Below are 27604 nucleotides of genomic sequence, written 5' to 3'. Positions count from 1 at the left end.
GCGTATACTGAACGAAAGAGACCGGTTACACAGTCTAGTGTCTCAAATGGAAAATGAACAGCGTATACTGAACGAAAGAGACCGGTTACACAGTCTAGTGTCTCAAATGGAAAATGAACAGCGTATACTGAACGAAAGAGACCGGTTACACAGTCTAGTGTCTCAAATGGAAAATGAACAGCGTATACTGAAAGCCGCAACCTGAAACTCGATTGGTGCCATGTAAGCGTTGATGGGACCAACATGGCACGGAGTACATCGCTGTACACATTCAGCCAAAGCGTTGAAGCACTGTGTACTGTTTATTAAACATAATACAGATTTCTTGCCCTTGCAGCCGGACCGAAGCGGAAAAAATATCGCGACCAATGAACGCTCACACGTAATCGTGTTGCACTAACCCAAAGCGGCAACAAAACAGGAAAACGGCAAATTGGTCGAAAGAGACCAGTTACACTGAATATATGGGACACATCACAGCGTCTAGTGTCTGAAATGGAAAATGAACAGTGTATACTGAACGAAAGAGACCGGTTACACAGTCTAGTGTCTCAAATGGAAAATGAACAGCGTATACTGAACGAAAGAGACCGGTTACACAGTCTAGTGTCTCAAATGGAAAATGAACAGCGTATACTGAACGAAAGAGACCGGTTACACAGTCTAGTGTCTCAAATGGAAAATGAACAGCGTATACTGAACGAAAGAGACCGGTTACACAGTCTAGTGTCTCAAATGGAAAATGAACAGCGTATACTGAACGAAAGAGACCGGTTACACAGTCTAGTGTCTCAAATGGAAAATGAACAGCGTATACTGAACGAAAGAGACCGGTTACACAGTCTAGTGTCTCAAATGGAAAATGGACAGCGTATACTGAACGAAAGAGACCGGTTACACAGTCTAGTGTCTCAAATGGAAAATGGACAGCGTATACTGAACGAAAGAGACCGGTTACACAGTCTAGTGTCTCAAATGGAAAATGAACAGCGTATACTGAACGAAAGAGACCGGTTACACAGTCTAGTGTCTGAAATGGAAAATGAACAGTGTATACCGAATACATGAAACCCATCACACTGTCTAGTACCTCAAATAAAAAATGAACAGTGTATACCGAATACATGAAACCCATCACACTGTCTAGTACCTCAAATGGAAAATGAACAGCGTATACTGAACGAAAGAGACCGGTTACACAGTCTAGTGTCTCAAATGGAAAATGAACAGTGTATACTGCATACATGAAACCCATCACACTGTCTAGTACCTCAAATGGAAAATGAACAGCGTATACTGAACGAAAGAGACCGGTTACACAGTCTAGTGTCTCAAATGGAAAATGAACAGTGTATACTGCATACATGAAACCCATCACACTGTCTAGTACCTCAAATAAAAAATGAACAGTGTATACCGAATACATGAAACCCATCACACTGTCTAGTACCTCAAATAAAAAATGAACAGTGTATACCGAATACATGAAACCCATCACACTGTCTAGTACCTCAAATAAAAAATGAACAGTGTATACCGAATACATGAAACCCATCACACTGTCTAGTACCTCAAATAAAAAATGAACAGTGTATACCGAATACATGAAACCCATCACACTGTCTAGTACCTCAAGTGTATACCGAATACATGAAACCCATCACACTGTCTAGTACCTCAAATAAAAAATGAACAGTGTATACCGAATACATGAAACCCATCACACTGTCTAGTACCTCAAATAAAAAATGAACAGTGTATACCGAATACATGAAACCCATCACACTGTCTAGTACCTCAAATAAAAAATGAACAGTGTATACCGAATACATGAAACCCATCACACTGTCTAGTACCTCAAATAAAAAATGAACAGTGTATACCGAATACATGAAACCCATCACACTGTCTAGTACCTCAAATAAAAAATGAACAGTGTATACCGAATACATGAAACCCATCACACTGTCTAGTACCTCAAATAAAAAATGAACAGTGTATACCGAATACATGAAACCCATCACACTGTCTAGTACCTCAAATAAAAAATGAACAGTGTATACCGAATACATGAAACCCATCACACTGTCTAGTACCTCAAATAAAAAATGAACAGTGTATACCGAATACATGAAACCCATCACACTGTCTAGTACCTCAAATAAAAAATGAACAGTGTATACCGAATACATGAAACCCATCACACTGTCTAGTACCTCAAATAAAAAATGAACAGTGTATACCGAATACATGAAACCCATCACACTGTCTAGTACCTCAAATAAAAAATGAACAGTGTATACCGAACACATGAAACCCATCACACTGTCTAGTACCTGAAATGGAAAATAAACAGTGCATACTGAACGAAAGAGACCAGTTACACAGTCTAGTGTCTCAAATGGAAAATAAACAGTGCATACTGAACGAAAGAGACCAGTTACACAGTCTAGTGTCTCAAATGGAAAATAAACAGTGCATACTGAACGAAAGAGACCAGTTACACAGTCTAGTGTCTCAAATGGAAAGTGAACAGTGTATACCGAATACATGATATCCATTACACAGTCTAGTACCTGAAATGGAAAATAAACAGTGCATACTGAACGAAAGAGACCAGTTACACAGTCTAGTGTCTCAAATGGACAGTGAACAGTGTATAATGTATAAATGAAACCCATCACACTCTTTCTAGCACCTGAAATCCTACGAACACCTGCGAATTTGAAGTGGTCTCTCGCGATGGCACTGCCGTTGCAACCTTGTGTTTCTTGAAATAACTTATATCCTGCTGTCCCTTCGTGCAGGTGTGAAAGAGCACTCCACGCTGGGTAGTGGCCCCACCACGACCAATGTCCACGCACCTCCTTGTCCTCGGCCTGGGACTGAAATCTCCGCTCCTCCCATCCGTGCCACTGCCTGCGAGGGTGGAGATTAAATATGGTCGTTACAACTCCGATGACGCATTCCTCATTCAATGCACGTGACACTGCCATTATTAGTACGGCAGCATCTCTGTGCGGTAGGCCACGCACATGCCAGAAAATGTCTGCCATTCACGAATCATTCATTACCAGGAGGTTACATACGTTTCGCTCACAGAAACAACGCTCCTTTGCGCGCGCCATTACCGACAGGTCCCTTCCCGACCTGTCAATCTCACCGATACGGGGCACCAGGAATCCCAAATGTAACAACCCTCCAACGCTTTTGCGTGCTACTGTATACGTCCGCTAAAGCATCCCACAAGTTTTTGGCCTGCGCTTCTACACCTACAACAAAGCCATACCCGTTCAAAAGGTTCCCGCCATCTTGCCTCGCCGCGCGGCTACCTTTTTCACCGCCGAACAATCGCACCGATCGTGTTTCAAGTGGCGGCTTTGGCATTCCGACCTTTCTTTTATCTGCACGGACGAACCACCATGACGGGGATGGTGCCCCACGCGCTATCGCACTTCCGCCCTAGTGCGGCCGCTCCACGCCCGATGGCGAGATAACCGCATCCCCCGCGCATGCTCGCTTTCGGTCTTCTTCGCTTCCCTTCTATCAGCACTCGCGGACGCCGACAAGAACCAGAGCCGCACGGTAGCCGAGTGGTTAGCGCGCCAGTTGGCAATGCTTGGGCGAATATCCCCACCGACCTTGGTTCGATTCCCAGCGCAGGCACAGCGGATCGCTGTCGAAAAAACTGCGGCTGGTGGTCCCACCAGCGTCACAGCTCGGCCGCCGTGTGTGGAGGACAAGGGGAGGATCTGTGCTTTTTCGCACAGCTCTTCTTCTCGCTGTCCCCCGGGTATCCAGAGGGCGGATGCCCGTTGCTCCTGCGGAGGTTTCCCCGGGGGAGGATGTTTCTTTTTTTCTTTCCCATCGTTCCGAATTCGAGGGAGGAGTGCGCACGCTGCTGCAGGCACCGCAGAAGTCCGCAGCAACCACACACTGACGAGACGTCCGAGAGACACCACGTACACACGCTCTGTTTTTTTTTACTGGACGTTTTGTTCCATGAACGTTCATGAAAAACAAAACGTCCAGCAAACAAAAAAAGAAGGGTACGTGATGCCTTTCGGATGTCTGGCCGGTGTTTGGTTGCTATTGCGGACTTCTACGGTACCTGCAGCAGCATGTTGATACTGAAATGCATCCAAAAACGCTACGTACGGTTTTTTTTTAATGCACTCATATCCTGATGTTCCATAAAAAAAAAAGAGAAAAAGGGCGTACGCAGTGTGATTCGTATTTCTGCCCAGTGTGTGCTTGCTACGGTCTTTCAGGCACCTGCAGCAGCGTGCCCTTTCGTATCATAATATCTAGCACATTCATGAAAGTACGCACAATGCAGCGGCTGCACTGTCAACATCTTCGTGTCTTGTATTGTTGCTGTATTAGCGCGCGCACTGCACAACGTAAAATTCACTAGCTCTAGTTATTGCTTTGCCAGCTGGTCCATATCGCCTTGCAACAACTGAGCAACGTAAGGTGCAGGCTGCAGACAATCATTGCAATTTACTCTCTTTGTGCGAATGGCTCACCACTTCCAATTATCACAGTCCGTTGCAACTGCCGAATTGATGGCCACTTGCCACACAAGTCTGCGAGAATCCGGTAAGTGGAACCGTTAACACTTAGCGAGTTTTCTCTAATTACTGGCCTCCGTCTTGAATGCGCTACGTAGTTCTACATTGTGCAGTTCACGCGGTGCTACAGTAATATTTCATGTCACAAACATGGGGAAAGTGCAGAGAGAGTCGATAAGGACCGCAGCCACTGTAAACAATTTCCTTTTATGATGATCATTTTATATCGTTATACTAATAGGCATGCCGCTGCACATACCATAATAGACCGCAGCGAGCACACATCAAAAAGACACTAGGCAGACCTTTTTTTTTTTTTTTTTACGGGACATCAGGATATGAGAGGATGCTAAAACAATTATCCAGGAACAAAAAACCAGACGCGTACGTCGCGTTTCCGGATGTCCGGTCGATGTACGCTCGCAGCTGTCCTCCACGGCACCTCCAGCACCGTGCCAATCAACGTCCTGCGGTCGCAATCAGTAGTTCCCCGCTGAATTTACTCATGCAGCGCAGTCGTCTCGCGTACACCGTATCTTTGGTTTGGCCCGTGGAAACACGTTTTTCTCGCGCCGACATTCCGCCGCTTCGATTTTGCACTTTCTGCATGTTTTAACCTCCATAACAACTCCTTCGCTCTAGAGAAGCCTGCAGGCAGTGGTGCGCAGCTGCCGGGAAACTAGCAAAACGCGACCGCGAAGGATGTATATAGTTAGTGTTCAACTTCAGACTTTACACATCTTTTTTTCTTCTAAAATAGGCTTTCTGTGTTCAAAAAGCACTTTTTTCGCACTGTCGGCGGTGTAGTACATCAGAATGCAGCTACTACGTGCTATCTAGCAAGACGATAAACCAATATTCAATAGCTATCTTCTAAACTGTTACTGTTACGAACCTTGATTATTAAAGGTGCAGTGAAGAAAAATCTGAACACGTTCCGAGCATTGTTAGAAGCTGCGACTTATTGCCTTGTGTGGCCGATTTCTCTAATTCAATCGAATTAACGTCCGGCTCCCGCCATTATTTTTTGACTTCTCCCCCGTACGGTGGGCGTAGTCGACCAATGCGTGGAGTGCCTTCAGCTAGTCCCGTGGAAGCTTTGCTTTCGCTTTATTTTGTCTTTTTGGTTTCCGCGAATAAATGGTTTCATTCGCAGATAATATAGTCGCAAAATACGCGCGGACTATTTGCTGCTATACCCCGTCTCACTACATGTTTGCAGCACTACGAAAGGTAGAGCTCTCTCGTCCAATCAGGATGGCGCGCACTACATTAGTGTGTTCCTACGCGCCTGTTGCTCGATCCACCTGGCTGGACATCAGGTGGCTCGTTCCATATAAAATAAGGCGTACTGCTAATTAGCTTCTTTCTACATCTAGCAGTGGACGCTTGATGTCTGTTTATTTTTGTACAGGCAGACGCCCGTTCCAGACGCACTGGCCCCACTTTTTCTTTTTTTTCTGTCGCCACCTGTTTGTGTCATTTCCTCTGTTGTCACGTCACAGTTATTTTCAATGTTCCTGCTATGTTTAAATGAATTTATTTATTCCAGCATGGCCACTACACTATTAAGCAAATGCAGGCCGGGGCAGCCGAATGTCGATGTTGGCGAAATGCAAAACCCCATGCGCTGCGTTAAAGTCAACGCACAAGCGGTCAAAATTAATCCGGAGCCGTCTGCGACGGTGTCTGCAATATCTCATGAGAGACGCTGCGAGGGTACTCCGACTTTCGCGCGTACGTTAGCACATTAATGGGGCTCATCACAACTCCACTCAACTCTGCTGGTTTGTGTCGTCGTCCAGGTTGACAACAACAGATGGTCCTTGGTCAACAGCATCGTCAATGACATGGTCCAGTTTCCTCATCCCATCTTCCTCACTAATAGCATGCTGCACGTAATTCTTCCATTTCTCAGTAGTCACTTGCATGATGCCTTGCCAAACCAGAGGCTCCACGTCTTAGAGCTTAAGCGTCTTGTTTTGACTGGCGACGAAGCCCTTGACATCGCTCCAAACAAACTCTATCGGGTTCGATTGGCAGTGGTAGGGTGGCAGGCGCACATCGAGACGGCTAGCAGCTTCGGCGCTGCATTCCACACGGTATCGGTCCCCACCTGTGTTCACGTTGTTGCCAAGCTTCATGAGCTCGGCCTTCACCATGTCGCTACTCCACGCGACCCGTTTTCCAGGTCTATGTCTTTTTTTGAGGCTACTCATCCGCCGCACTTTATCCTGCTTCACAGAATGATATGGCGTGTTGTCCATCGTTGTAACGCAGCCGGCTTCTTCAGGGACAACATTCGGCCCGCCTTCAACGTCTGCGTTGTCCGCTGGTAAAGCGTTCGCTCGCTCACCTGAGTGAGTTTTACCCTCCTCTTGGTGAGCGCATTCGTACTTGAACTGCCCCCGTTCTCGACACGAAGCACTTCAAGAAGCCAACTGCGATGGTCTGCTTAGAAAAACAGCACACTGACGACACAACCGACTCGGCCGGCGCCATGTTGGAAAATGGCGATGCATCACTACCTCGCAGCAAGCCTCCGCAGAGCTGTGTTCGTACGGGCTTTGTTAATTTCACCAGTGATTGAAGCACTCTATACCACGTAAATCTACCAGTCCACATTATGGTTTTGTTTGGTTTATGGGGTTTAACGTCCCAAAGCGACTAAGGCTATGAGAGACGCCGTAGTGGAGGGCTCCGGAAATTTCGACCACCTGGGTTTCTTTAACGTGCACTGACATAGCACAGTACACGGGCCTCGAATTTCTCCTCCAAAGAAATTCAGCCGCCGCGGCCGGGATCGAACCCACGTCTTTCGGGCCAGCAGCCGAGCACCATAGCCACTGAGCCACCGCGGCGGCTTAGTCCACATTATGCTTTCAATTGCTGTGCTCATTGTTTGATTAATAGTCCTACACTGCTCAAATATTCGAGGGACTATTTTTTGTGTTCCTGCAGCCCTGATTGGACGAGAGTGCTCTGCCTTCCGTAGTGCTGCAAACATCTTGTGAGACGAAGCATACGTATTACTCCGCCGATGGCACAGCGGCAAGCCGCCACGGCAATGGGTGGCGCGTTGGTCGACTCCGCCCACCGTACGGGGAGAATTGAAAACAAAAAAAAAGGGTGGGAGCCGGACGTTAATTTGATTTAATTAGGGAAATCGACCACACAGGGCAATAAATCGCAGTTTCTAAGAATGCGAGAAACGTGTAGGTTGAGTTCCCGCGGCAAAAAGACGAGTTCAGATTTCGCTTCACTGCACCTTTAAGAGGCCTGCAGCCCACAGTAGCATCCAAAGTTTTTACAATAATAACGGCTACCCTCAGCGCTGTGGCACAACAAACGTTATCTGTTTCGACGTCTTACATGCACTAGGGAGTTTGCTGTGCCTCCAAGCTTCTTGAAAGAGCGTGCATTTTGCCTCAATGTAGCCACGTAACTCGTCGAAATAGCCAAGATTTGTTGACCCACACCGTCGAGGGTAAGCGTATTTTCGAAATTATAAAAACTGATGTAGAAATTACGATAGGCTACAGGGGTCTCAATAACTAAGCAGCCTACTAGTAATAGTTAAAAAGACAGCTAATGAGTATTTGTTAATCAGCCTGCTATTTAGAATGTGTTAGCTGTATTCTGATGTAATACTCAGCTGACAATTCTAAGCCGAAAAAAAGTGTTCTAACTCATTACTTTTATTTTTAAGAAATCCTGTACTGTCTTCGGGGACACACCCTAATGGCCTAGCCTTCTGAAACATTTTCTGCGTACGGTCGTCCACACACCTGCTGAGAGCACTTGCATCATTTAGCTCGGGCCTAGGACCGGAACCAGACCGGGGGAGGTTTCGCAATACAATCCGGCCTGTATGTCTGCGCAGCAGTCCATTCAAAAACTGTGCTCATTTCTTTTTCTTTTTTTATTACAATTATAACGTTCATCCTGCCTTCGACTTCGAATTGCTCACGCAAGGCAACCCACGGAATATAACATCAGTCTCTCGTACTTTTCATAACACTCACTCTTCACCGAAAGCACACTTGTGCATTTTTAGAGAATTCAGTTCGGAGCTGACACTTACACTCACCCGATTATTCGGGCCAGTTGCTATAGCATTTTCGAAATGTAAACGTTACCTTTGACAGAACGAGCACTCGGTTTCCATTACTTATTCTTCAGGCGGGAAAAGCATTTGTAGCATGGTGTTAGTAACAACTTTACTTTCAAGCAAAAAATGAAGTGAAATCAGCTCTTTCCCGGTTGTTGGTTGGGTGGACGATTAGGTTTTCCGTGATTTGCTGAGGGTGTTGTGCAGAGGGGGGGGGGGGGGGGGGGGGGGCTTGGGATGTATCTGTCTGTGTTTGTGGAGGATAGCCAGCAGTACAACGGGCTTCAGACAGTTCTTGTAGAGTGTTACGGACCCACATGCGGAGGAGCCTGTTGGTTGAAGTCCCTTGAGGCGGATTTAGGCCCGATTTGTCATCAGCATCAGCCTGACTACGCCCACCGCAGGACAAAGGCCGCTCCCATGTCTCTCCAATTTACCCTGTCCTTTCCCAGCTGCGGCCACCGTATTACTACACATTTCTTGATCTCATCCTCCCACTTAACTTTCTGCAACCCCCTGCTGAGCTTGCCTTCTCTTAGAATCCACTCCGTTACCCATCAGGGCCAGCGGTTATCTTGCCTTCACATTACATGCCCATTTCTGCCTCTTGATTTCGACTAGAATGTCATTAACCCGCGTTTGTTCCCTCGTCCGCTTCCGATTTGTTAACGTCACGCCTATTATTTTTCTTTGCATAGCTCGCTGCGTTGTCTTTAAGCTGAACCCTCTTTGTTACCCTCCACGCTTCTGCCCCATAGGTGTGTACCGGTAAGATACATTGGTTGTAGACTTCTCTCTTGAGGGGTATTGGTAAACTGCCATTTGCGCTTCACCTCATTCTTATTCTTCTAGTTAGTTCCCTCTCATGATCATGATCAGCTGTCACTACCTGCCCTAAACAGCCATATTTTCTTCCTAGACGGTTGAGTATAACTCATTGATCATACTTTGCAGTTCATACCCTGATCGACTTAGCAAGGCAATATCATCAGCGAATCGCAGATTACTAAGGTATTCTCCGCTAAATCTTATCCCCATCTGTTCACATTCCGGGCCCCGGAATACCTCCTGTAAACATGCGGTTAATAGCATAGGCGAGATCGTCTCTCCCTGTCTTATTAGCACGTTTACGATGTGGGAATCCTGGCTTTCTGCATTCGCCTTTGCGCGGCTGTGCCGGCCTCCCGCGTTGTTTCTCCTCTTTCCCTTGCTCCCGCCTCAGGCGGTGGAGAGGCGGCTGGGTGACTAATCACTGTCATTTAGCCACAGCTCCGCCCCGGCTCGCCAAGGGCCTTTGCCATTGGCGCCTTTTGGCGGGAATTCGGGAACCGCTTTGGGCGGCCGCGCGCCGCGCAACCGTCCGAGCGGGGCCGAGAGAGAGATCCCTCCGAGACAGCGAAAGGTGCGTACGTTACTGTTTGTCCCTGCCGGCCTTTGCCGCTCGGACCAGTGCTTACTCGAGCTCGCCCGCACGTGTCCTCTGACCTGCAGCGGCTCGAGAATGTCCAGCGGGGTCCAGCGACCTCAGACAGGCGTACCTTGCGTTGATTGCCCACTCTCTCTCGCAACCGGCCCAACGGTCGACACGAGAGGGAGATCACAGCACTGCCGCGGGGACATTCTCCTGCAGCGGCGTGCTAGCGGCGCGCATTACTCGAGTCGCTTCGTGAGCGCAGCGGAGCCTTGCTCCTCGCGCGCCCCCGGGACGGGGTGACTATTGAGTGTTTGTGTACCTGCTGAAGGACGACGTGAATAAACGTCTCCTTTGTGAACTTGGAGGCCTATTTCTTTGCGGCGAATCGCTCTCCTCCCAGCGGAGGTTGAGTGCGCCGCATCGGTGTCCCAGTGTGTGTGTGGTGACGGCTGATCGGGGCCCTTGGCTCGCGCGAAGCTCGAACCCGCGGTGGGTGGTGGCCTGTGTCCACTTAGAAACCCACAACTCTTTCCTCTTCTATCTTTGTGAGGTGGAATATAGGGCAGTGAGTATACCATTCTGCTAATCACGAATGCTTGTTTGGTATTTTTTTGATTAGCCTGATGCTTTGATGTGTCATGACCGTGTGTTTGGACAAACGTTCCCAGATGCGGAGTTTCTGTACCTCCGATACTGGGAGGCCGTCGACCGTCACTTGTATAGAGGGTTTTCCCTTTTTGTGACGGCCCGCAGTCGGGTGGAGCAGCAGGATTCGGTCAGCGAGTGTGCAAGGCCTATACAGGCCACGCAGTCCGTACCGCTTCCGCTTGGAGGCTTTCCTCCATTTCGCCGGCATTTTGCCGTGGTCGTCTGCGTAGGAGTGGGATCCGCTCTAATTTTCGGCCCATGGGTATGGGAGTGGTGTCGAAGAGTAGTGGAGATAAAACTCAGCCTTGAGATGTGCCCCTGCTTTCTAGAGCTAACGAGGGGGATTGTGTGGACCCAAACCATATCTCCGCCGTCCTGTTACTCATAAAGGCGGTTAAATACGCGTGTGTTCTAGCCCCTACACCTCAGTAAGATAGTGCGTTTAGTTTGGTTTCGTGCGTCTGCCGTGTCTCAGGTGTAGAATTTCTTCTGAGTAGGGGTGTGCGAATATTCGAAATTTTCGAATATAATTCAAATATTATTTTTTTATTAATCGTGTTCGATTCGAAATCCACATATTCGTGTTGTTTCGATTATTCGACACGACGCGAATATTCCTATCTAGCCGAATATTCTACTGCGAGCACCGGCGTTCATTTCGGTCCGCAAGTCCTATCGACAGAGACATAACAACATGGCGGCGCCCAGAGCAATGCGTAACGTTGGGTTCTAGGCACTACAGTTGGGCCATGCAGTAGCTCACTGCACTGGTGAACTTTTTTGTGGCTATACCTGCGAAGCTGGTATAGTCAGAGCAGTGCACGAAATACCTCGCAATACGAGCCAGTTCAGTGCCAATTGAGAGGGCATTTTCTGTAGCTGGAGAAGTTGTTTCAGCTAGAAGGGAACTACTTCTGCCTGACCAAGTAGAGCAGCCGACAACCTTTTATGTTCATCCCAGCAACGCGCTTTTGTGCTTATGGCAAGCTAGCCTTGATCAATGCTGTGCCGTAGCCACCTTCTCTGATATTTTCACTCTTCTAAGAACAGTGCTCGAGACTGATACTTTTTGTGCAGCCACACGCACCTTTCGTGCTCATTTCATCACTGATAGTTGAACTGTGATGTTCTTGGGTGCTCAAATAAATGTTTTGTAGTGGTTAAATGTGTCTGTCCTTGATTATTCGTATTCGATTCGTATTCGAAAAATTTGATATTCGCGCACCCCTACTTCTGAGATTTGAAGCATCACGTCCTGCGTCGTGTACAGTTTGCTTCTAAATCCCAGCCTCGCATGGGGGAAGAGGCCGTGTTTTTGCATGTGGGTTTGGAAACGGCCGAGGATAGCGTGTTCGTACAGTTTTCCTAGGCACGAGGTGACCGACATGGAACGGAGGCTTGCCAATTGAACTGGTTTACCTGGTTTTAGAATAAAGGTGACCTTAGCGTAGATCCATTCCGGGAGGGGGTGCCCCTCTCCAGTGTTCATCGAAAAGCTTGGTTACGGCTTGAACCAAATTTTCGTCCAGGTTCAGTAATGTTTTGTTGGTGATTTTATCCGCGCCCGGCGCAGACATGGTGCGCAGCTTGTGCATACCTACTCTCACTTCCCCTGTCGATATGTCTTCGTCAAACACGGGGTTCAGAGGGCTTGAGTATTTGAGGGGTAGGCTTCTAGCTGTGGTTGTGAGATACCCGTCTTTTAAGTTTTGGATCAAAGCGCTGTCTTCCACATTTAATTTCTTGGCGCTGCGATTTACGTTACGTTGTTGGGAGTCTTTAGTGTTTTATGCTTCTAAGAGGCAACGTAGAAGCTTCCACGTGTTTTTCAGTCCCAGATTTGCAACCGCATGGAAGCAAATCCAGATTTGCTTCCATGCAGTTGCAAATCTGGTCCCACTGTTGACGGGTTAGGTGTACTGCGTGTGCTTCAATCTTTTTCCTAAGGCTGCTATCCTTAGTTTAAGAGGCCGTGTTTGTTTTTCAGCCATCTTTTTTGCATACTGGAGTGTGTTTCCCACATGTGGACAAGTCTGCTGTCCACGATTTTCGTTTCCCGATTACTCGGGATGTGGCACTTCCGACGTCCTATGTGAGTGCATTCACCCAGTTTGCAAGGTTCTCGATCTCAGTAGTGGATTTCTTCCGGAGATTCCTGAATTTATCCCAGTCTCTGATTTTTAGTGTCCTTTTTACAGAGGGAGAGATTGACTTCAGTGCGGAAGTTGTTTGAATGTTGTAGTCGTCGCTGCCTAGGGAGGTCTGCGTGTTGGTTCACAAACACTGTGCGATGTTTTTGGTGATCGTGGGATTGGGTTGGTGTTTAGCTGCGCGCTGTTGTGTATCGTTAACGGGTTAGGGCCTCATTTTGCACTAATGTCCAGTGTTGCGATTCCTTTCTGCACTTTTGCTTGTAACCCCAGCTTACGTTTCTTGCGTTAAAAATCTCCTCGGGTTCTTCGCGCGGTTGTTTAGCACTTTTGTAATAACCGCAAGCGGAGGGGGCGAAAGGGGGGGGGGGGGGGGGGGGGGTTCCGCTGCTTTTTGGCGCGCTGTACGTGTTGAGGATGAACAAGCTGGGGCTTCTTCTGCTTTGGGACGGAGGGGGAGATGCAACGGTTTGTCTGATGTTGCCATCAGACCTCGGGATGCATCGGGCGGTTAGTGTGTGTGTAGTGTTTTATGGCGCACAGGCAACTAAGGCCATCATGCGCCAAGCATACGGTGTTACGAAAATTTTTCCGCTGAATTTTATAGAAAAGTGAAGAATCATCGGTGGTGTAGGGGGCCTAAAACGTTAGTGCGACCTAGTGATCACATAGGAAAGAATTTATAGAAATGGCTAATATTAAAACCTTTAAAGGGGGTTGGACACCTCAGCAGCTATCCTTGTTGTCTTGTTTTGTTAGCAGGAATTGGTCCGTAAGGTGTGTGTGGCCTATTCGGAGATGACAGAGAACCACTTGCTTGAAACGTTCCTGCTGCACACATGACTTCCATTCACCCTAAAGCTATCTTTACCAAGCGCAGTTTGTTATTTACTTCGTTTTTCCAAGGCGAATGCCCTTTTTTTTCTTAATTTACGTTGTACTAAATTCGTGCAATCCTTAAATGGTATACATTGTTTATTTTGTCTTCCCACAAGCTTCAGCAGCGCACAAATCTGCTCTGTCGTTGCCTTTCATTCTGACATGACTGGGGACCCAGCATAATTTTGTCTTTTGCTATGTTGTGAATGGTGTCACCCAGTGACGGAGTGATTGCACTTCTAGAGTGAAGAGATGTCAGTACCATTAGGGGGCCTGTGTAAATAATACTGTTCGTGAGATTCTCGTTTACTATTTTTCCTGCAGCTGCACAAATGTCAGGACAGCGCCCGTCCTGTGTTTTTCGTGTTCCTTCTGTCCTCGTTCCGTAGCGCTGTTGTGAATCTATTTGTCAGGTAATGTGTCCTGTATATTGAGATTCTGGCATATCTCTTCGAATCGCAATACCAGTGGCCAGGTAGCTTGCGGTTTGTGGGTAAATAATATTCAACAACGACATTTCGCCACAACTGGATAGTATATATGTTTTGGCAGCGATTCTTCTGTATTCAAGGGAGGTTTCATTTATTTCTGCACAGAGGTTGACTATGGGAGTTGTTCTGTATGCGCCACATGAGAGCGCTAGGCCTCAGTTTTGTACTCGATCCAATTTTTACGGCATGACAGACCTGCCCAACCGTACAGTGAACCCATAATCTAATAAGGAAAGTACCAAACTGACAGTTGCAGGCGGAGTGCTCAGGCGGTCGCATTTATGATAAGGACATCAGCTTTATCTTGTTGTGTTTTGATGAGAAAGTGGTAGGAAAGGTGATAACTCAATCGGCTGGTGATTCGGGCGTCTGTCATGTTAAGGGTTCCCCTCTTCGACAGGCCGTGATTGCATATAGCAAATCTGCGAATTAAGCCTGCCGTTAATTTCGGTTTCCTTGTCTAGGAGTTCTATATGAGGGTGGCACCCAAAGTGTCTTGTATATATAGAGGCCAAGGATTCCGAGTCTGTTGGCCAGGGGTGTGTCGCAGTGTATGCGTAGAACCCGAGGAAGTTGTCTGATCACGTGGAGTGATCATTTGAATGGAAAACACTTAAGGCCCATAAAGGTCAGTTTCGAAGTGATAATATCAATTGTATATTGTAAAGTATTTTATGCCTCTCCTATGGAGCCTTTTGTCGTCCATGAAGTGGTGTCTTAGGTGTATAGTGCCGCGCGGAGGTCAGGTATGATAGTGGGCTAACGCTATTTTCAGTAGGAGGGAGCAGAGAACTGCACCTTGTGGAGTGTCACCTTTATTAACCCTCCCAATGCAGAACACTCCACAAGGTGCAGTTCCTGGCTAAACAACTCACCAACATACCTGACCTGGATGGGGACAGATGGTATAGTGCTGGCTGGAAAACATGTTCAAACAGTTTTTTCACGCAACTGATGAGGGAGACAGGGCAAAGGTTTCGGAGGAAGACTGCCTTGCTGGGTTTGGGAATAAAAGTGATGTGTGCATGTTTCCAGGTGGAGGGCAGCGCTCCATCAGTTCCTAAAGTGAGGTGTCGTCAAGGTTGCGGAGGACCTTGTGTGTCATGTGGTCTGGTCCGGGGGCTGTTGGGCGGCGTATGGTAAGTGATTCCGTCCCAATCGATAGAATTGTTTTCGCAGTGCATATGTCTTGTAGAGTTCGGTTGATGTCAGTGCCCTTTTTGTAGATCAAGGTAGCGAGACGGTTCTCGCAATCACAAAGAGAACAAGGAAGAGGAAAGCCTCAGGGTGCTTGCCAGCGTTTCGGCAAGAAGACTTCGTATGGCCCAGGTGAACAGAAACCCCCTTCCCCTTCCTTGTTCACTTTGTGTCTTTTGTAGATCAAATTGAATAATCTTCTTGACTCGTTTGCTGGGGGTGTGTAAAGCTTGCTCAATCCTACTCGCCCAGGGAGCTGGTTCTGGCGCAAGATGAGAGCCAAGTTTGTCTCGCTCTCAGAGGAGTTGAGTGCTTTGGGTTATTGGAGTTTAACGTGCCAAAGCGACTCAGGCTATGAGGGACGCCGTAGTGAAGGGCTCCGGAAATTTCGACCACCTGGGGTTCTTTAATGTGCACTGACATATCACGGAAGAGAAGAGTGGGGAAGAAATAGTTTGGTTTTGAATGTATGGGTAGTGATAAAGATGGGGAGGTTGCTGCCGAGATAATCTGCTAAGACACCCTGTGGCTTAACCAAGACGTGCGGGCTTGCATATGTAAGCAAGGTCACCGAGGGCCCGCATGTAACACGTGCCGATTCTTGCGGGTGTGTTTAGGTTTGTGTCGGTGTACTATTGATAACTGGTAAGGTTTAAGGAGTGAGGATGGCTGTGTGATGTGTGGGTGCTGTCACCGAATAACATTTAAATGGGTTATGACTGCGTTTTTCTGACTCATTTTGTTCGCTATGACTCTCGGAACAACTGGGAATGAGGTCATTTGGTGCAATGAGTAATTTGTAATTGAATTTTTAAAACTTGTGCTGTACCGTGTGGTAGTCAGGTAAGACTAACGCGCTCGCGATTCATGACGCCGTGAACCAACGCTCACGTGCTTTCTCTCAACTGAACGAGTGAACTGCGCACTCCTCGTAACGAGCGTAGGGGAGTGGGTGGCTCGCTGTTCGGGATAGGAGTGCTGAGGGTAAAGGGGGGGGGGGGGGGGGGAGTGACGGCAGGGGGACAAAGGCAACAGAGGTCCGTGTCCTTCCCTTTTCTGTCTACTGCCGATCTCGGCGGCTTAACTGTAATGTGTCAAGGTGATTTTGCATCGGTTTTCCACCAGACGGCGGCGCTGTCGGGGGAGGGGCTTAGAGTCAACTTCAAATTGCAATTTTTAGCTAAAATGCCCACGTAGAGCCCTGCTTCTTTTTTTAAGTATGCATAACAACGGTCGTGGCTAGAACGCCACGATTTGTTGGGAGATCATAAATGACCCCTTTAATGTACAGGTTGCTTGTTCCTGCGTAACTGCGTTTGGTGTGGAATTCTTCTGTCTGAATGTATTGTTCGACTCCTTGGTGAGTGGTATATGGTGTACGTGACGGTGGAGATGAGCCTGTTGGTTGTGAATGGCCTCTTGGGGGGGGGGGGGGGTTACGCTTTCTGGACGACGTATACCTTCGTGCGTGTCCTACTGACATGCACTGACGGATGACTATGTGAGCAGCCTATCCGTCAAGCTCACCAAGACAGCACAGGCATAACTGTGTGTGCCCACCCTCCGCCATTCCTAGAAAAGCTTTTCCCGCCAAAAAAATAAAACGGTTGAAAGTAATCGCTCGTTCTGTTTGTCGTCTCTCTGCTTCAGGCCTTCCTGTCAAGGTTATCGCTTCACTTCAAGAATCACACACAAGCATGTTTGCTCTCTCAGTATACCAAAAACAGGTTTCCTTGTGATACTTCATAAATATCACGGCTGCAACACCGCTGTCGCTGTATGCATGAGGAGCACATACTATAGACATACAAAAAAACTGCGCTTTCCGCAGTCCTGTTGCTACTCGCCCCACTGTCAGAGTTTGTGCTTCGTCTACAGACCATTCAGTAAACTGTGCTGCATTCTTGCGCGGCCTGAAATGAATGATGTGCTCACCGTGTGCTTGTCTTCGGTGAGCTCTGCCATCCGAAGCTGCACTTGGAGCTACGTGGAGAACACGTCCAGCACCTCCAGGCATCCAACGCCGCGCTCGTAAACAGTCGTGTCCTGCGCAAATTCGTTACGGGGGCTTCAAACAGCAGCCCTGATGTCACACTTTTCCAGAGCACATGGTTAGCGCGGTGCGAGCAACGGCGAGCCCCTACTGCAGCTGCGTCGGCGCGTCTTTCCAGTAATGCAAGTTTGGATAGCTTCGTGGCTTGTATACTATAAGTAGCACTTGAGAGAAAACGCTCGTTCTGTCGTCGTCTCTCTGCCCCAGGTAGTTTTGTGAAAATTAGTCATTCCATTGCAAAAATCACACTGAAGAGCTTGATTGGTCCATCATTAATACACCAAAAATGGTTGCCTTGTGAAAGTTCATAAACATATGGTTACAACACAAGTGTGACAGTACGGGGAGCGCATACTAAACGCATCCAAGAAAAGATGTCAGGGTTTTAACTTGGTTAAACCTACTAGTGCGAAAGCTCTAGTTTTTTCCTATACCAAGTATTCTTTGGTCCCAATAGGCTAAGGTCAAATTTCGGGTGTGGCCCGGGTCATACTTTGGAAATGCCTCAATTCAAATTTGGAGGTCGCCATCGTGTTTGGCTTGGTCAATTATGGTTGGACATAGATTTTGGTACAAAGTTGAGTGAAACCGTGGGCAGGGTGTGTGCCTCATGTAGGGCATTTTTGGTCAAAGAGAAATACGCTCTGTTTAGCGTTTGACCTTTCGCCAAATCCGTGCGCAGTGCGCATTTGTAAGGAGGGGTACATAAGGCGCGCTTCCCCATAGAACAGGCGCAGACACTCGCCATAGAAGGAGAAGAAAAAGCAACAGTCGGACGGCGCAGAAACACCCTGGCCAATCCCCCGCCATGGGTATGTGCCATTAAGCCTGAGGACATCGTCATCATCATCAACACCGATCCAGAAGTGGTAGCTTGGGAGTTGGCTGAAAAGCAGCGAGAGCTTTTCGCTTTGAGATATCCAGGCTTAACCTTAGCTAAGCCACAGCCAAATTTTTTAGTCGGTGTTTCGCACTAAAATTTCACTCTACGCTGTCCTGCTTTTACTCGTCCGACTGTACGTGCTCGTGCTTCGTCTACAGACCGTATAGCTGTGGGTGCGGCATTCTCGCGCGGGCTGAAATGAGTGAGCTGCTCACCGTGTGCCTGTCCTCGGCGACGGTGAGCTCTGTGCCGTCCGAAGCCGCACTTGGAGAACGCGTCCAGCACCTTCAGTCATCCAACGCCGCTTTTGCGTACAGTCGTGACCTGCGCAAGTTCATTAGGGGGGCTTGACACAGCAGCCTCTTGGCAGCCATGACGTCACACTTTTTCACAGCACGCGGTTAGCCCGGTGTCACCTACGGCGCGCCCCTGCTGCAGCTGCATCGATGCGTCCTTCAAGTAGCGGAAGCACGGATAGCACAGTCACCTGGTGTAATAAGGTAGCTGGCCACTTCAATCTGCTGCATTGCAATATGTAGTTCTGTGACCGGCGAAACAGGACGCAGGGGGTATTTGCTCGGATAAAAATTGTTGCAAAAGTTAATTAGAGTGTGCCTCCACCGTGTAACACATCGTGTGTGGCGCTGACGAGCTGTGATACCCTTTCGAAAGGATAGCAATCTCTAGAGGGCATGGGTCAGTGCGGCACAGCTATCTCGATCGACATAAGACACTTTCCGAAAACGACTTTCTTTGCTCGGACCATTTCGTCAACGTCGGCTGCAGGACAAGTCTCACACTGTTGAGGACCCTCGGAAAACATCATTGAAACGAGAGCACTTCAAACCTGATGCTGGGCCTTCCAATTTCTCAAGAATATTCGACTAGTTGTACGCTTCGGAAGAATAGATGGCAAGAAGTGCATGCTATTTCATCCATTAGTGGGGTACAAGCGAAAGCCCCGTGAACCAGCGTTGATTCCTCTCCCGCAGGGGACACTGCAGTGGCCGATGATTTATCATTGGACACGTATCGGAATCCTCTCAATGTCCATCACACTTGGCTAGCAGCCTACTTCCTTGATAGGAAATGGTTTGCATACCATGCTAATGAAACTAAATAGGACGACCATTGGTCAGATGACTTCGCAACTCTTTGGCCACCGTGCACGATCACATATGTTCCATTCGCTAAATACGCAACATACCCCGGCTAAATATACATGTATGCTGTGAGGGCCTACTTTTGCGACAGTTTTGCGTTGGATGCAGTGCTTTAAATGCCCACAACGTGCTTTCGACGATTGACGCCTCTCGCGGCGATTGTTTTTAGCAGGGTCACCACCTCGAAAAAGCGTTGGCGTATTCTGCTCGAGCTGAGAAAGGTAAATCCCAAATTTTTCTCCGTGTAAACATGCCATGTGCAAATTCTATTTATTTTAAGCTAGAAGACAGGTTTGGAAGCGGCACCCGGCTTATTTCTCCTGGGCTGGCGGGGTTTGTAATCGCCTCTATGCAGGTGGCGGGAATGAATCGCCATTCGATGTTGCAAGCGTTCTTGAAAAGAAAAAAAAATCACAAGTCACAAAATCACAAATCAATCTAGCGCTTGCGGGTCGAGGGTCATGTCATTATGTATTGAAAAAAAAAACAACAGATAGCCCTAGAAAAAATTACTGGCTGGGCTCCAGGAAGAAGGGTGGCAAAGCGCTGAGGGGAAGTCGTGTTAGTTAACTCCTGCGATGCTTGCTCAAAACGAGGCTCAACAAGCGTTGACAATCAGTGACGGCGTCAAGGGTACGCGACGGGCAGCGGCAAAAACAGTCACGCAGGCACCATGCCTACGTAAAAATTAATTCTCCGCTCCTCCCCAGTAAAATTTTCTGCCCGCGTTCCCAGTTAAGTATTATTAAGGAGAATATTTTTTACCTATTTGAGGACTTAAAAGCGTCGCAGTCCTGCTATCACGGAAATAGTTAGATAACGTGATCACATCAACGGAGCAGGACGCTGCTGATTGGTTTATGATTTGGTTTTATGGGGTTCAACGTCCCAAAGCGACTCAGGCTATGGGGGATGCCGTAGTGAAGGGCTCCGGAAATTGCGACCACCTGGGGTTCTTTAGCGTGCACTGACATCGCACAGCACACAGGCCTCTAGAATTTCGCCTCCATCGAAATTCAGCCGCCGCGGCCGGGATCGAACCCGCGTCATTCGGGCCAGTAGCTGAGCGCCGTAACCACTGAGCCACCGCGGTGGGGCAGGACGCTGCTGAGTACGCTCAGCATTTTGTGTGCAGTAAAATTTGTTCAAAGTGCTTACATTATACTGGTACTATAATTTGGAGAACACTACTGAGTACGCGCTGTATTTGGTCTGCATAGTAATATTTGTTCATTGTGTCTAGAATACATTGCCACTATAATTTGGCTAAGATGTGTTGCCATAAAGGCTGCGACAGCAGTTCCAAGAATGTGGAGCTCTCGATCTAGAGTCGGCATATTTACTCTACGCAGGAGTACACTGGCTTCAGGACCCCTACCCCGCCTGCTGCCTGGATCCCGGACAACACGACTGCTGACTATGATCCTCAGTGGAACATGGTTGACGAAGAGAAAGTGGAAAACCTGCTGGAGCATCTGGCGTTGCTGGTCTGAAAGCCCTCGTGGCTGGACGGTTCCGGAGGCTATTCCCTACATCGCGGAAATTCCAAGCTGCACAGGATGCGTCGAAGAATTCACTGCACAGCTAACTGACAGGGAAGGTTTGTTTATGTTTACTGAGGACTACCTAACAAATGTCATGGGTATGAGCTTAGGGATGGTTCTCAAGGTATGCAATGTGGTGAGGTCACTGATAGAAAACCCGGCATAGGTTTCGCGACTAGTTTAACATCATCTGCATGAAGACATGACCACCGACCTTATAGAGCAGGACATCAGCAATACTTCATGTGTGACCCATGGAGACTGGGATGCAGCAGGACATCAGCATGCCTTCATGTCTAATCTCGGAGATTGGAGGGCTACAAAATTCTCACCATTTGCACTGTGTCAGCGTTGCGCCTTGAGTGAATGTGTCTCATGCAGCGTGTCAGCTCTCGCTCCACCATTTTCGCCAAAATGAACAGGTTTGTTTTGCATTTGTCTCCTTTCTGGCACTGCTCGTCGATATTGGCTAGAATACCCATTCCCAGAGCAACTGGAACTCAGTCACCAGCTGCCATATCTGATAACGAAGCAGTGTTGGGAATAACGCAGGGTTACTGGCAATGGGTGCTTGGTACTAGGTCGCTGGATACTGGGAGGTAAGTGCAGCATTTATGAAACATCGAGGTCTGTGCTCATTAAAGAGACAGTATATTAATTACTGACTGAAACACGTGTCATGAGATTATATTCGAAAAAAAAGTACCATGATGTAAGAGTGGAGCAGTGCCATATCGGAGGAAACAAAAATATATAATTTTAATTTGGCATTGAAAAACGCCTAAGAGCGATGAAGCCTTTCCATTATTGGTGTACCCACCACGTGACCGTATCTCCGAGATGTGCACTGTTTGGAGCGGTAACCACGGTCTTCTAGAACGTCAGTGTCCACACGACGGACCGGAGCACGGGAGAAAAGGTCACGTGAGTGATGTGCCGAGTGCGACAACACACCGAGGGAAGGAAAATTCTAGGAACTGCTGTCCTCTTCGCTCATCTCGCGCTGCCCTCTATTCGCGAGCAAACTCAGCGTAAGGGGGCACTGTGATGTCTGACGGCTCACAACAACGTGACAGCCCGTTGAAAAGGGGTGTGAACGTGGACGCGATCATCGTCATCATAAATATATTGCTACACTGGGCAAGATGGTGTATTTGCAAAGGTCCGTACGTGGTCTGTGGGTGTGTCCATGCATATAACTGGTCGCTTTGAAAATGTATTGCTGTTCCTGGCTTGCGATGAAATTCGCGCTGGTTTGTGGAAAGCGGTCACGTTTTTGACGGTGAGCGCTTAATTCTGACGTGCTCTAGAATCCCCATGGGCACTGAAGCCGAAATTGTGACATTATTTGCGTGACAGATCCGCATATGAGATAGCGGTCTGACTGAGAGATGCATTTACGGAGTCAAGAGTAGAGTAACCAAGGTGCTCCAGCTGTGTCCCCAAGAGATAGAAGTACGTCAGGACGGTGTTCATTCATTCCCACAGATAAGGACCTCGGTGATTTTGCCATCAATGAGCATGAAAGCCAAGGCGCCGCGCTCGCCAGATGTTCTTTCACTCTTCGCGCTCTCTTATGTGCCGCGTTGTTGCCGCTAAATTTTTCGTTGCAATTAGCAGTAGAAAAAATTCTTCGAGTCGAATGCTAATTATGCTCTCAGTAGCGAATATGAAGCTACCTTTGGCGAAAAAGGCAGCAAATAATTCAGGGGCACTTTGACTGTCTAAAAGCATAGTGTCGAACCGGAACCGAACCTGAACCCGAAACAGGAACAGAACCCGAATTTTCACCCGAAACCGTAGCTGAACCGAACCCACGTGATCGTATCTCCATGAAGGTGGGTCCAGACGTGCGGACCGAATCGCGGATGGTACGCGCGCGTCAGCGCGGTTATCGTGACACGTGCATCCGGGAGTCGGTCTGAACGTCGGGTATTCACACGAACGCAGCGGACAATCCGCGCAGACTCTCGCCCACAGCGGGCTTGCGCTGTTAGCGTGGCTTCGAAAACTCAGCTGCCGAGAGTTTAAACATGAACGCCGAACGAAAACGTCGTCTCGCCGCACTGGTTGTCGCCATTAAAGCGTCTGAGGGCGAGAAGGAAGCTTTCGCGTCTAAAACGGTTATGTTGGACAAAGTCAAGGTTGGAAAAACAATGTTTGGCCATGCAGGACCTGCTGTACGAGGACCTACTTGAATGCGACCCGGAGAGTACAAACGCTTGCTGCGGCTTAGTCCAGAGCAGTTTTACCAGATACTGGCTCACAGAGCTCCTTCTCTCCATATTCACTCAAATAAGCAGAAACAACAAAGCTAAGCGGGTATTTACGCACAAGCTCAAATACACAGTACGACGCAGTGAGAGAAATACGAAAAGGAGGACACACAATGCTGCACTCGAGCTGCAAATGCGGCGAAAAGCGCGCCAAAACGAAAGGCGCCAGCACGGAGCAAAGCCGACTTCATTCAGGATAGCTAGCCAGACGAGCGCACCTAGAAGCAAAAACAATCCCGGTCCGCCGACAAGCCCTCGGACTGAAAAAGGCGCTGGCCTTTTTCATTCGGTCCGCGGTCCGGGCCCAGAAAAGTGCACGCCGCCGGCTCAAGGTCGCTCAGAGCAGGGACGTTCACGTTACGTGGCACGCGGACAGCGCTGACGCGCCCGGACCATCCGCGATCCGGTCCGCTCGTGTGCGGATGCTGCGGATGCAGAGGGAGTTGGAACTGGTCCAGAACGTCAGGTCGATGCAGGAGCAATACGTCTACGCCGATCCCGGAGCTTCGAATGCGGAGCGAGTGGAAAGGATTGTCCGACAGAGCCACCCCACGTTTGCTCTCTATCTGCGGAAGAAGTCACTGCGGCGACTTGAACGAGCTAGCTGTGGCAGCGCGTCGGGTAGAAGCCGAAATCTCGGCAGCCTGCGCCGCCGCTCTACGCGCTCTATCACACCAAAAGAGTCCTAGATTTTTCGTGCAGGACTAACGCATTTAAAAATTCCTTTCCTTGCGCACTATTTGCGATTGGAATTGTTATCCGCCGATACGGTCAACTGTACAACGGTTTCGTGATTCCTCTGCGCCCTTGTGCCTCCGCCCCATCAAAATGCATTCATGTTGTAAACAGTATCTTGTGTCTTTGCTCTGATTTATCATTCAACGTCCTGTATCTAATTGTTTGCTGTTTCTGAATTTGTTGATTTGTATTGTCCACTCCTGCCTAAGTCCTGTATCTTAGGCCTGTAAAATAAGTCAAAAAATTTTTACCAGCACTTCTGACAGATACTCTCGTCTTGTATGCTGACACGCGAGTTTACGGCTACTTTTTCGGTTTGTCAAGCAAGAGAAGCGGTATTTTCCGTAAAATAATATTTATATTGCATTTGAACGACATTTCCGAGATAACTCATTAGCAGTGTTTATACTCGGGTAAGATTTTTGAATGCCTTGGTAGCGTTACCGTCATCGTGGCTTTTGTGAAATTAAGTGATTTAACTAAGTGATCTAACAGTCCTTGAATTTACGGTGCCTCACCATAATTGAAATGTGCTGTAAATGCGAAGCAAAAAAAAAAAAGACATGCGTGTAGCCTTTGGCAAATTTACAAATATGTGTAATTCTTTAGGTGCTTGGCTCAAATAGTACTTTGCACCTTTCTTTACAGAAGTCTTTTTGCAGCAATGCTGTCAGCTGCTTACTGCTGCATTTCACACCATCCGGTCATGTGGTGATATTGGTGTTTTTTGAGACTGAGATCTTCTAGAAGGGATTGTATATATTTGAGGTGTTTGGCAAGTGGTGGCCCCAAAATTAATGTGTACAGTTAATAAATCTCACAGAAGGGTCCAGGGAGCTAAGCAGCTGCAGTTAGTGAAAAAAAAATGGTTCTAGGAAAAAGCTAAAATACTAATTGACCAAGATGATTGGCCTACAATCAAAGAAACTGCTTGGATTTAACGTGGTGTTAGAGTGAAGGCCTTGTGATGGTCAAGGCATTTCCAATTGTTGCTCATGCTTGGCCTTCCTTAGAATGGCCAATGGTTGGCCTGTCACCACATCTAAACACAAACTTTGATTGGTGTCCAGCATTTCGCCAATTATGGAAGCGTTGGCCACTGATGATTTGCCCTGCTGAAAAAAGTTGTACGATGCAATAAACTCATAGAGTTCGTCACACAAATATAGAATTATCATACAAATGTCATACATTTCTGTAAAGTCGTGCAATCATCAAAAAGATGTCACAGAATATTATACGAATTGTGTAATATTTTATGAGGAAGCCTCTATGAGGTTATTGCATCATAGATTTTTTTCAGCAGGGTGAAACCGCAGTTTCCAGCGCGGTGCACACAGCTACCGTTGCAACATTCCGAGCTGCTTTTCTTCTCTTTTGTCGATTTTCTGACGGGGATCCTGTCTGAGGCAAAGTGTTCGAAGGACTGAAGGGGCAATAAATGAAACGTGCTTTGTCTTGCTGCAACCTATACTTTCATTTCAGTGTCAGAGTTAGGTTTGGGGTTTGGAATAACGGAATAAAGTTTTTTCTTTACAAATTAGGACTTTTTCAAATGTTTATAGTTTCCCTCTTTGCGCGCAATCTGGCGGTCCATTCTTTTTGGCATGCAAGCCGAGCAGCTGCTGGAAGACCCTATCAACCCAGCAACGGAAGAAGCAACAGTGCCTGCATTCGTGTAATAGTGTTTCCCTCTTGGCATGTGCACAAATAAATAAAAGTATGCGCTGCGTATTGTCGTTGTCTTGATTAGTATACCAAAGCATTTCCCGCTGCCCAAGGCTGCAGGGCAGCAATACGTCAACTGTAAGTATTCAAGTTCCACTATTTCCCGATTCAGACAGTACAGCTGTAACGGAGGGTGCTTTGTTAAGCACGCATAGCTCGTAGTGACGCTTTGTACTTTCAGTTACTCTTTGTAGCAGGCAACGTCTTTTTCTGCGAGAATGTCTCCGAACCTAGCACCACACTGACACCTGATGATGAAATAAAACTCATTGGTTAATAGACTGCAAACAACAGAAATTGAAAAATGAGAAAAGAACTTCCTACTGCTGGCTGGAGACTGAGAAAGAAACTTCAGTAGCGTTTGTAATTTACTAAGACGACCATGTTCAGGAAATTAATAGAAAATGCCATTCATAGAATTCCTCATCAACGCATGTTGCGCTTACCAATAACAGAGCTCCTGTTGCGCATAAAACGTAGCATATTTTGCATTACGTCCGTGGACATCAGCTGGCTAGTTTCTGACTCCGTGCACTAGTATACGTTGTTTGTGCTTTCTACGTGACGTAGGGTGCCTATTTATATTCCTTTTCGTCGCGATTTAAACATCCACGGTTGTTCTCTGTGCGAACGGAGCGACCAACGAATGCCATGACGCCAATGCCGGAACTTGCTTTCAATTTCCCAATACAAGTTTTAGCGCTCGGTAAGTCCTTTTAATGCGTTATGCTCGCTTCAGCAGTTTTGGTCCAGCACGTCTACGTTGACGCACCTGTAGGGCATCTAGGGTTTTTAGAGCGCAGCTCTTTGGCGTCCGTTCCTGGGTTTCGCGTCGTCGTCGGCGTCGGCCTCGTAACCAGCTCCGCCCCCAATGTCACGCTTTTCAATCGGTCGAAATGCTCGTGACGTCACAGTGCGCGAATTTCAAATGGGGCCAATTGTACTTTGGCTAGTAACCATGCAACCAATCAAAGGGATCGTATAGTGATGCTGCAACTAAGTTGGACTGAGTTTAGTTAATTGCTTAATTAATCAATTAGCCTAATTAATATAGAGGAGAATGAAGAGGTCTGAAGAAAACAAAAGAAAGACGCGCGCCGCAGCGACAACAGCGTCCGCGGAAGGAGACGCTGCTGGAAAAAAACAGATAAGTACGAAGCCGCGTTCCCTCCACCACCACGCACTTCCCCACTCAGTAAGACGTTGCTCGTTTCATATACGTTGTGTCGAACATCCTAGACAGTTCCAACAATTGACAGGTTAATGACAGAACACGATGGATAGAAATACAATAATATAAATATGAAATAGCCTAATTAACCTTTCTAGTTAGACCGCATAAATCAATAAAACCGAGAACGAAATTGGTCGAGTTGGGGAATCGAACCAGGGTCTCCGGAGTGCGATACGAGCACGCTAGCCACTCCGTAATGCCAGCTGAATGGTTTGGAATGAACAAAGGCGCGTCTAGCTAATACGGCGTCTTCGTTCACTCCCATCTTCCCCCTTTCCCTTACGGCGAGGTGCAGGTGTCCACCCAGATATGCGAGAGAGATACATTTACTTTCCTCAAAAAATAAATTTACCGTCCAGCAAGGCGTACAGCCGAATTGGCGATGGCGTTCTGTGGACTCCCTGGCAGCGTTGCAAGACGCTGTCGCGTTCCACTCTTACAGGCGAAGCTTAACATAACCACACATCAGTAACACACGCAGACAGCCAATGGACGCGTCATTCGCTGGCAGCACTTGATTC

At 47.7% G+C, this 27604-nt stretch overlaps 1 protein-coding gene across 1 annotated transcript; it reads right to left on the bottom strand.

Moving 5' to 3' along the window:
* Positions 1-483: 483 nt before the first annotated feature.
* LOC149335419 (uncharacterized) lies at positions 484-26999 on the bottom strand. Its single transcript, XM_089553917.1, has 5 exons — positions 26622-26999; positions 18616-18724; positions 17400-17510; positions 2782-2919; positions 484-490 (listed from the first exon to the last, which is right to left on the bottom strand). Exons 2-5 carry the CDS (start codon positions 18693-18695, stop codon positions 484-486), a joined length of 336 nt encoding a protein of 111 aa, XP_089410043.1. The 5' UTR covers positions 18696-18724; positions 26622-26999.
* Positions 27000-27604: the final 605 nt, after the last annotated feature.

Source organism: Amblyomma mixtum, chromosome 7 (assembly GCF_055824585.1).
Source record: "Amblyomma mixtum isolate Tamu chromosome 7, ASM5582458v1, whole genome shotgun sequence".
Lineage (NCBI taxonomy): Eukaryota > Metazoa > Arthropoda > Arachnida > Ixodida > Ixodidae > Amblyomma > Amblyomma mixtum.
The sequence above is the reverse complement of the archived record's forward strand: the minus strand, read 5'-3'. Positions and strand labels throughout refer to the sequence as shown.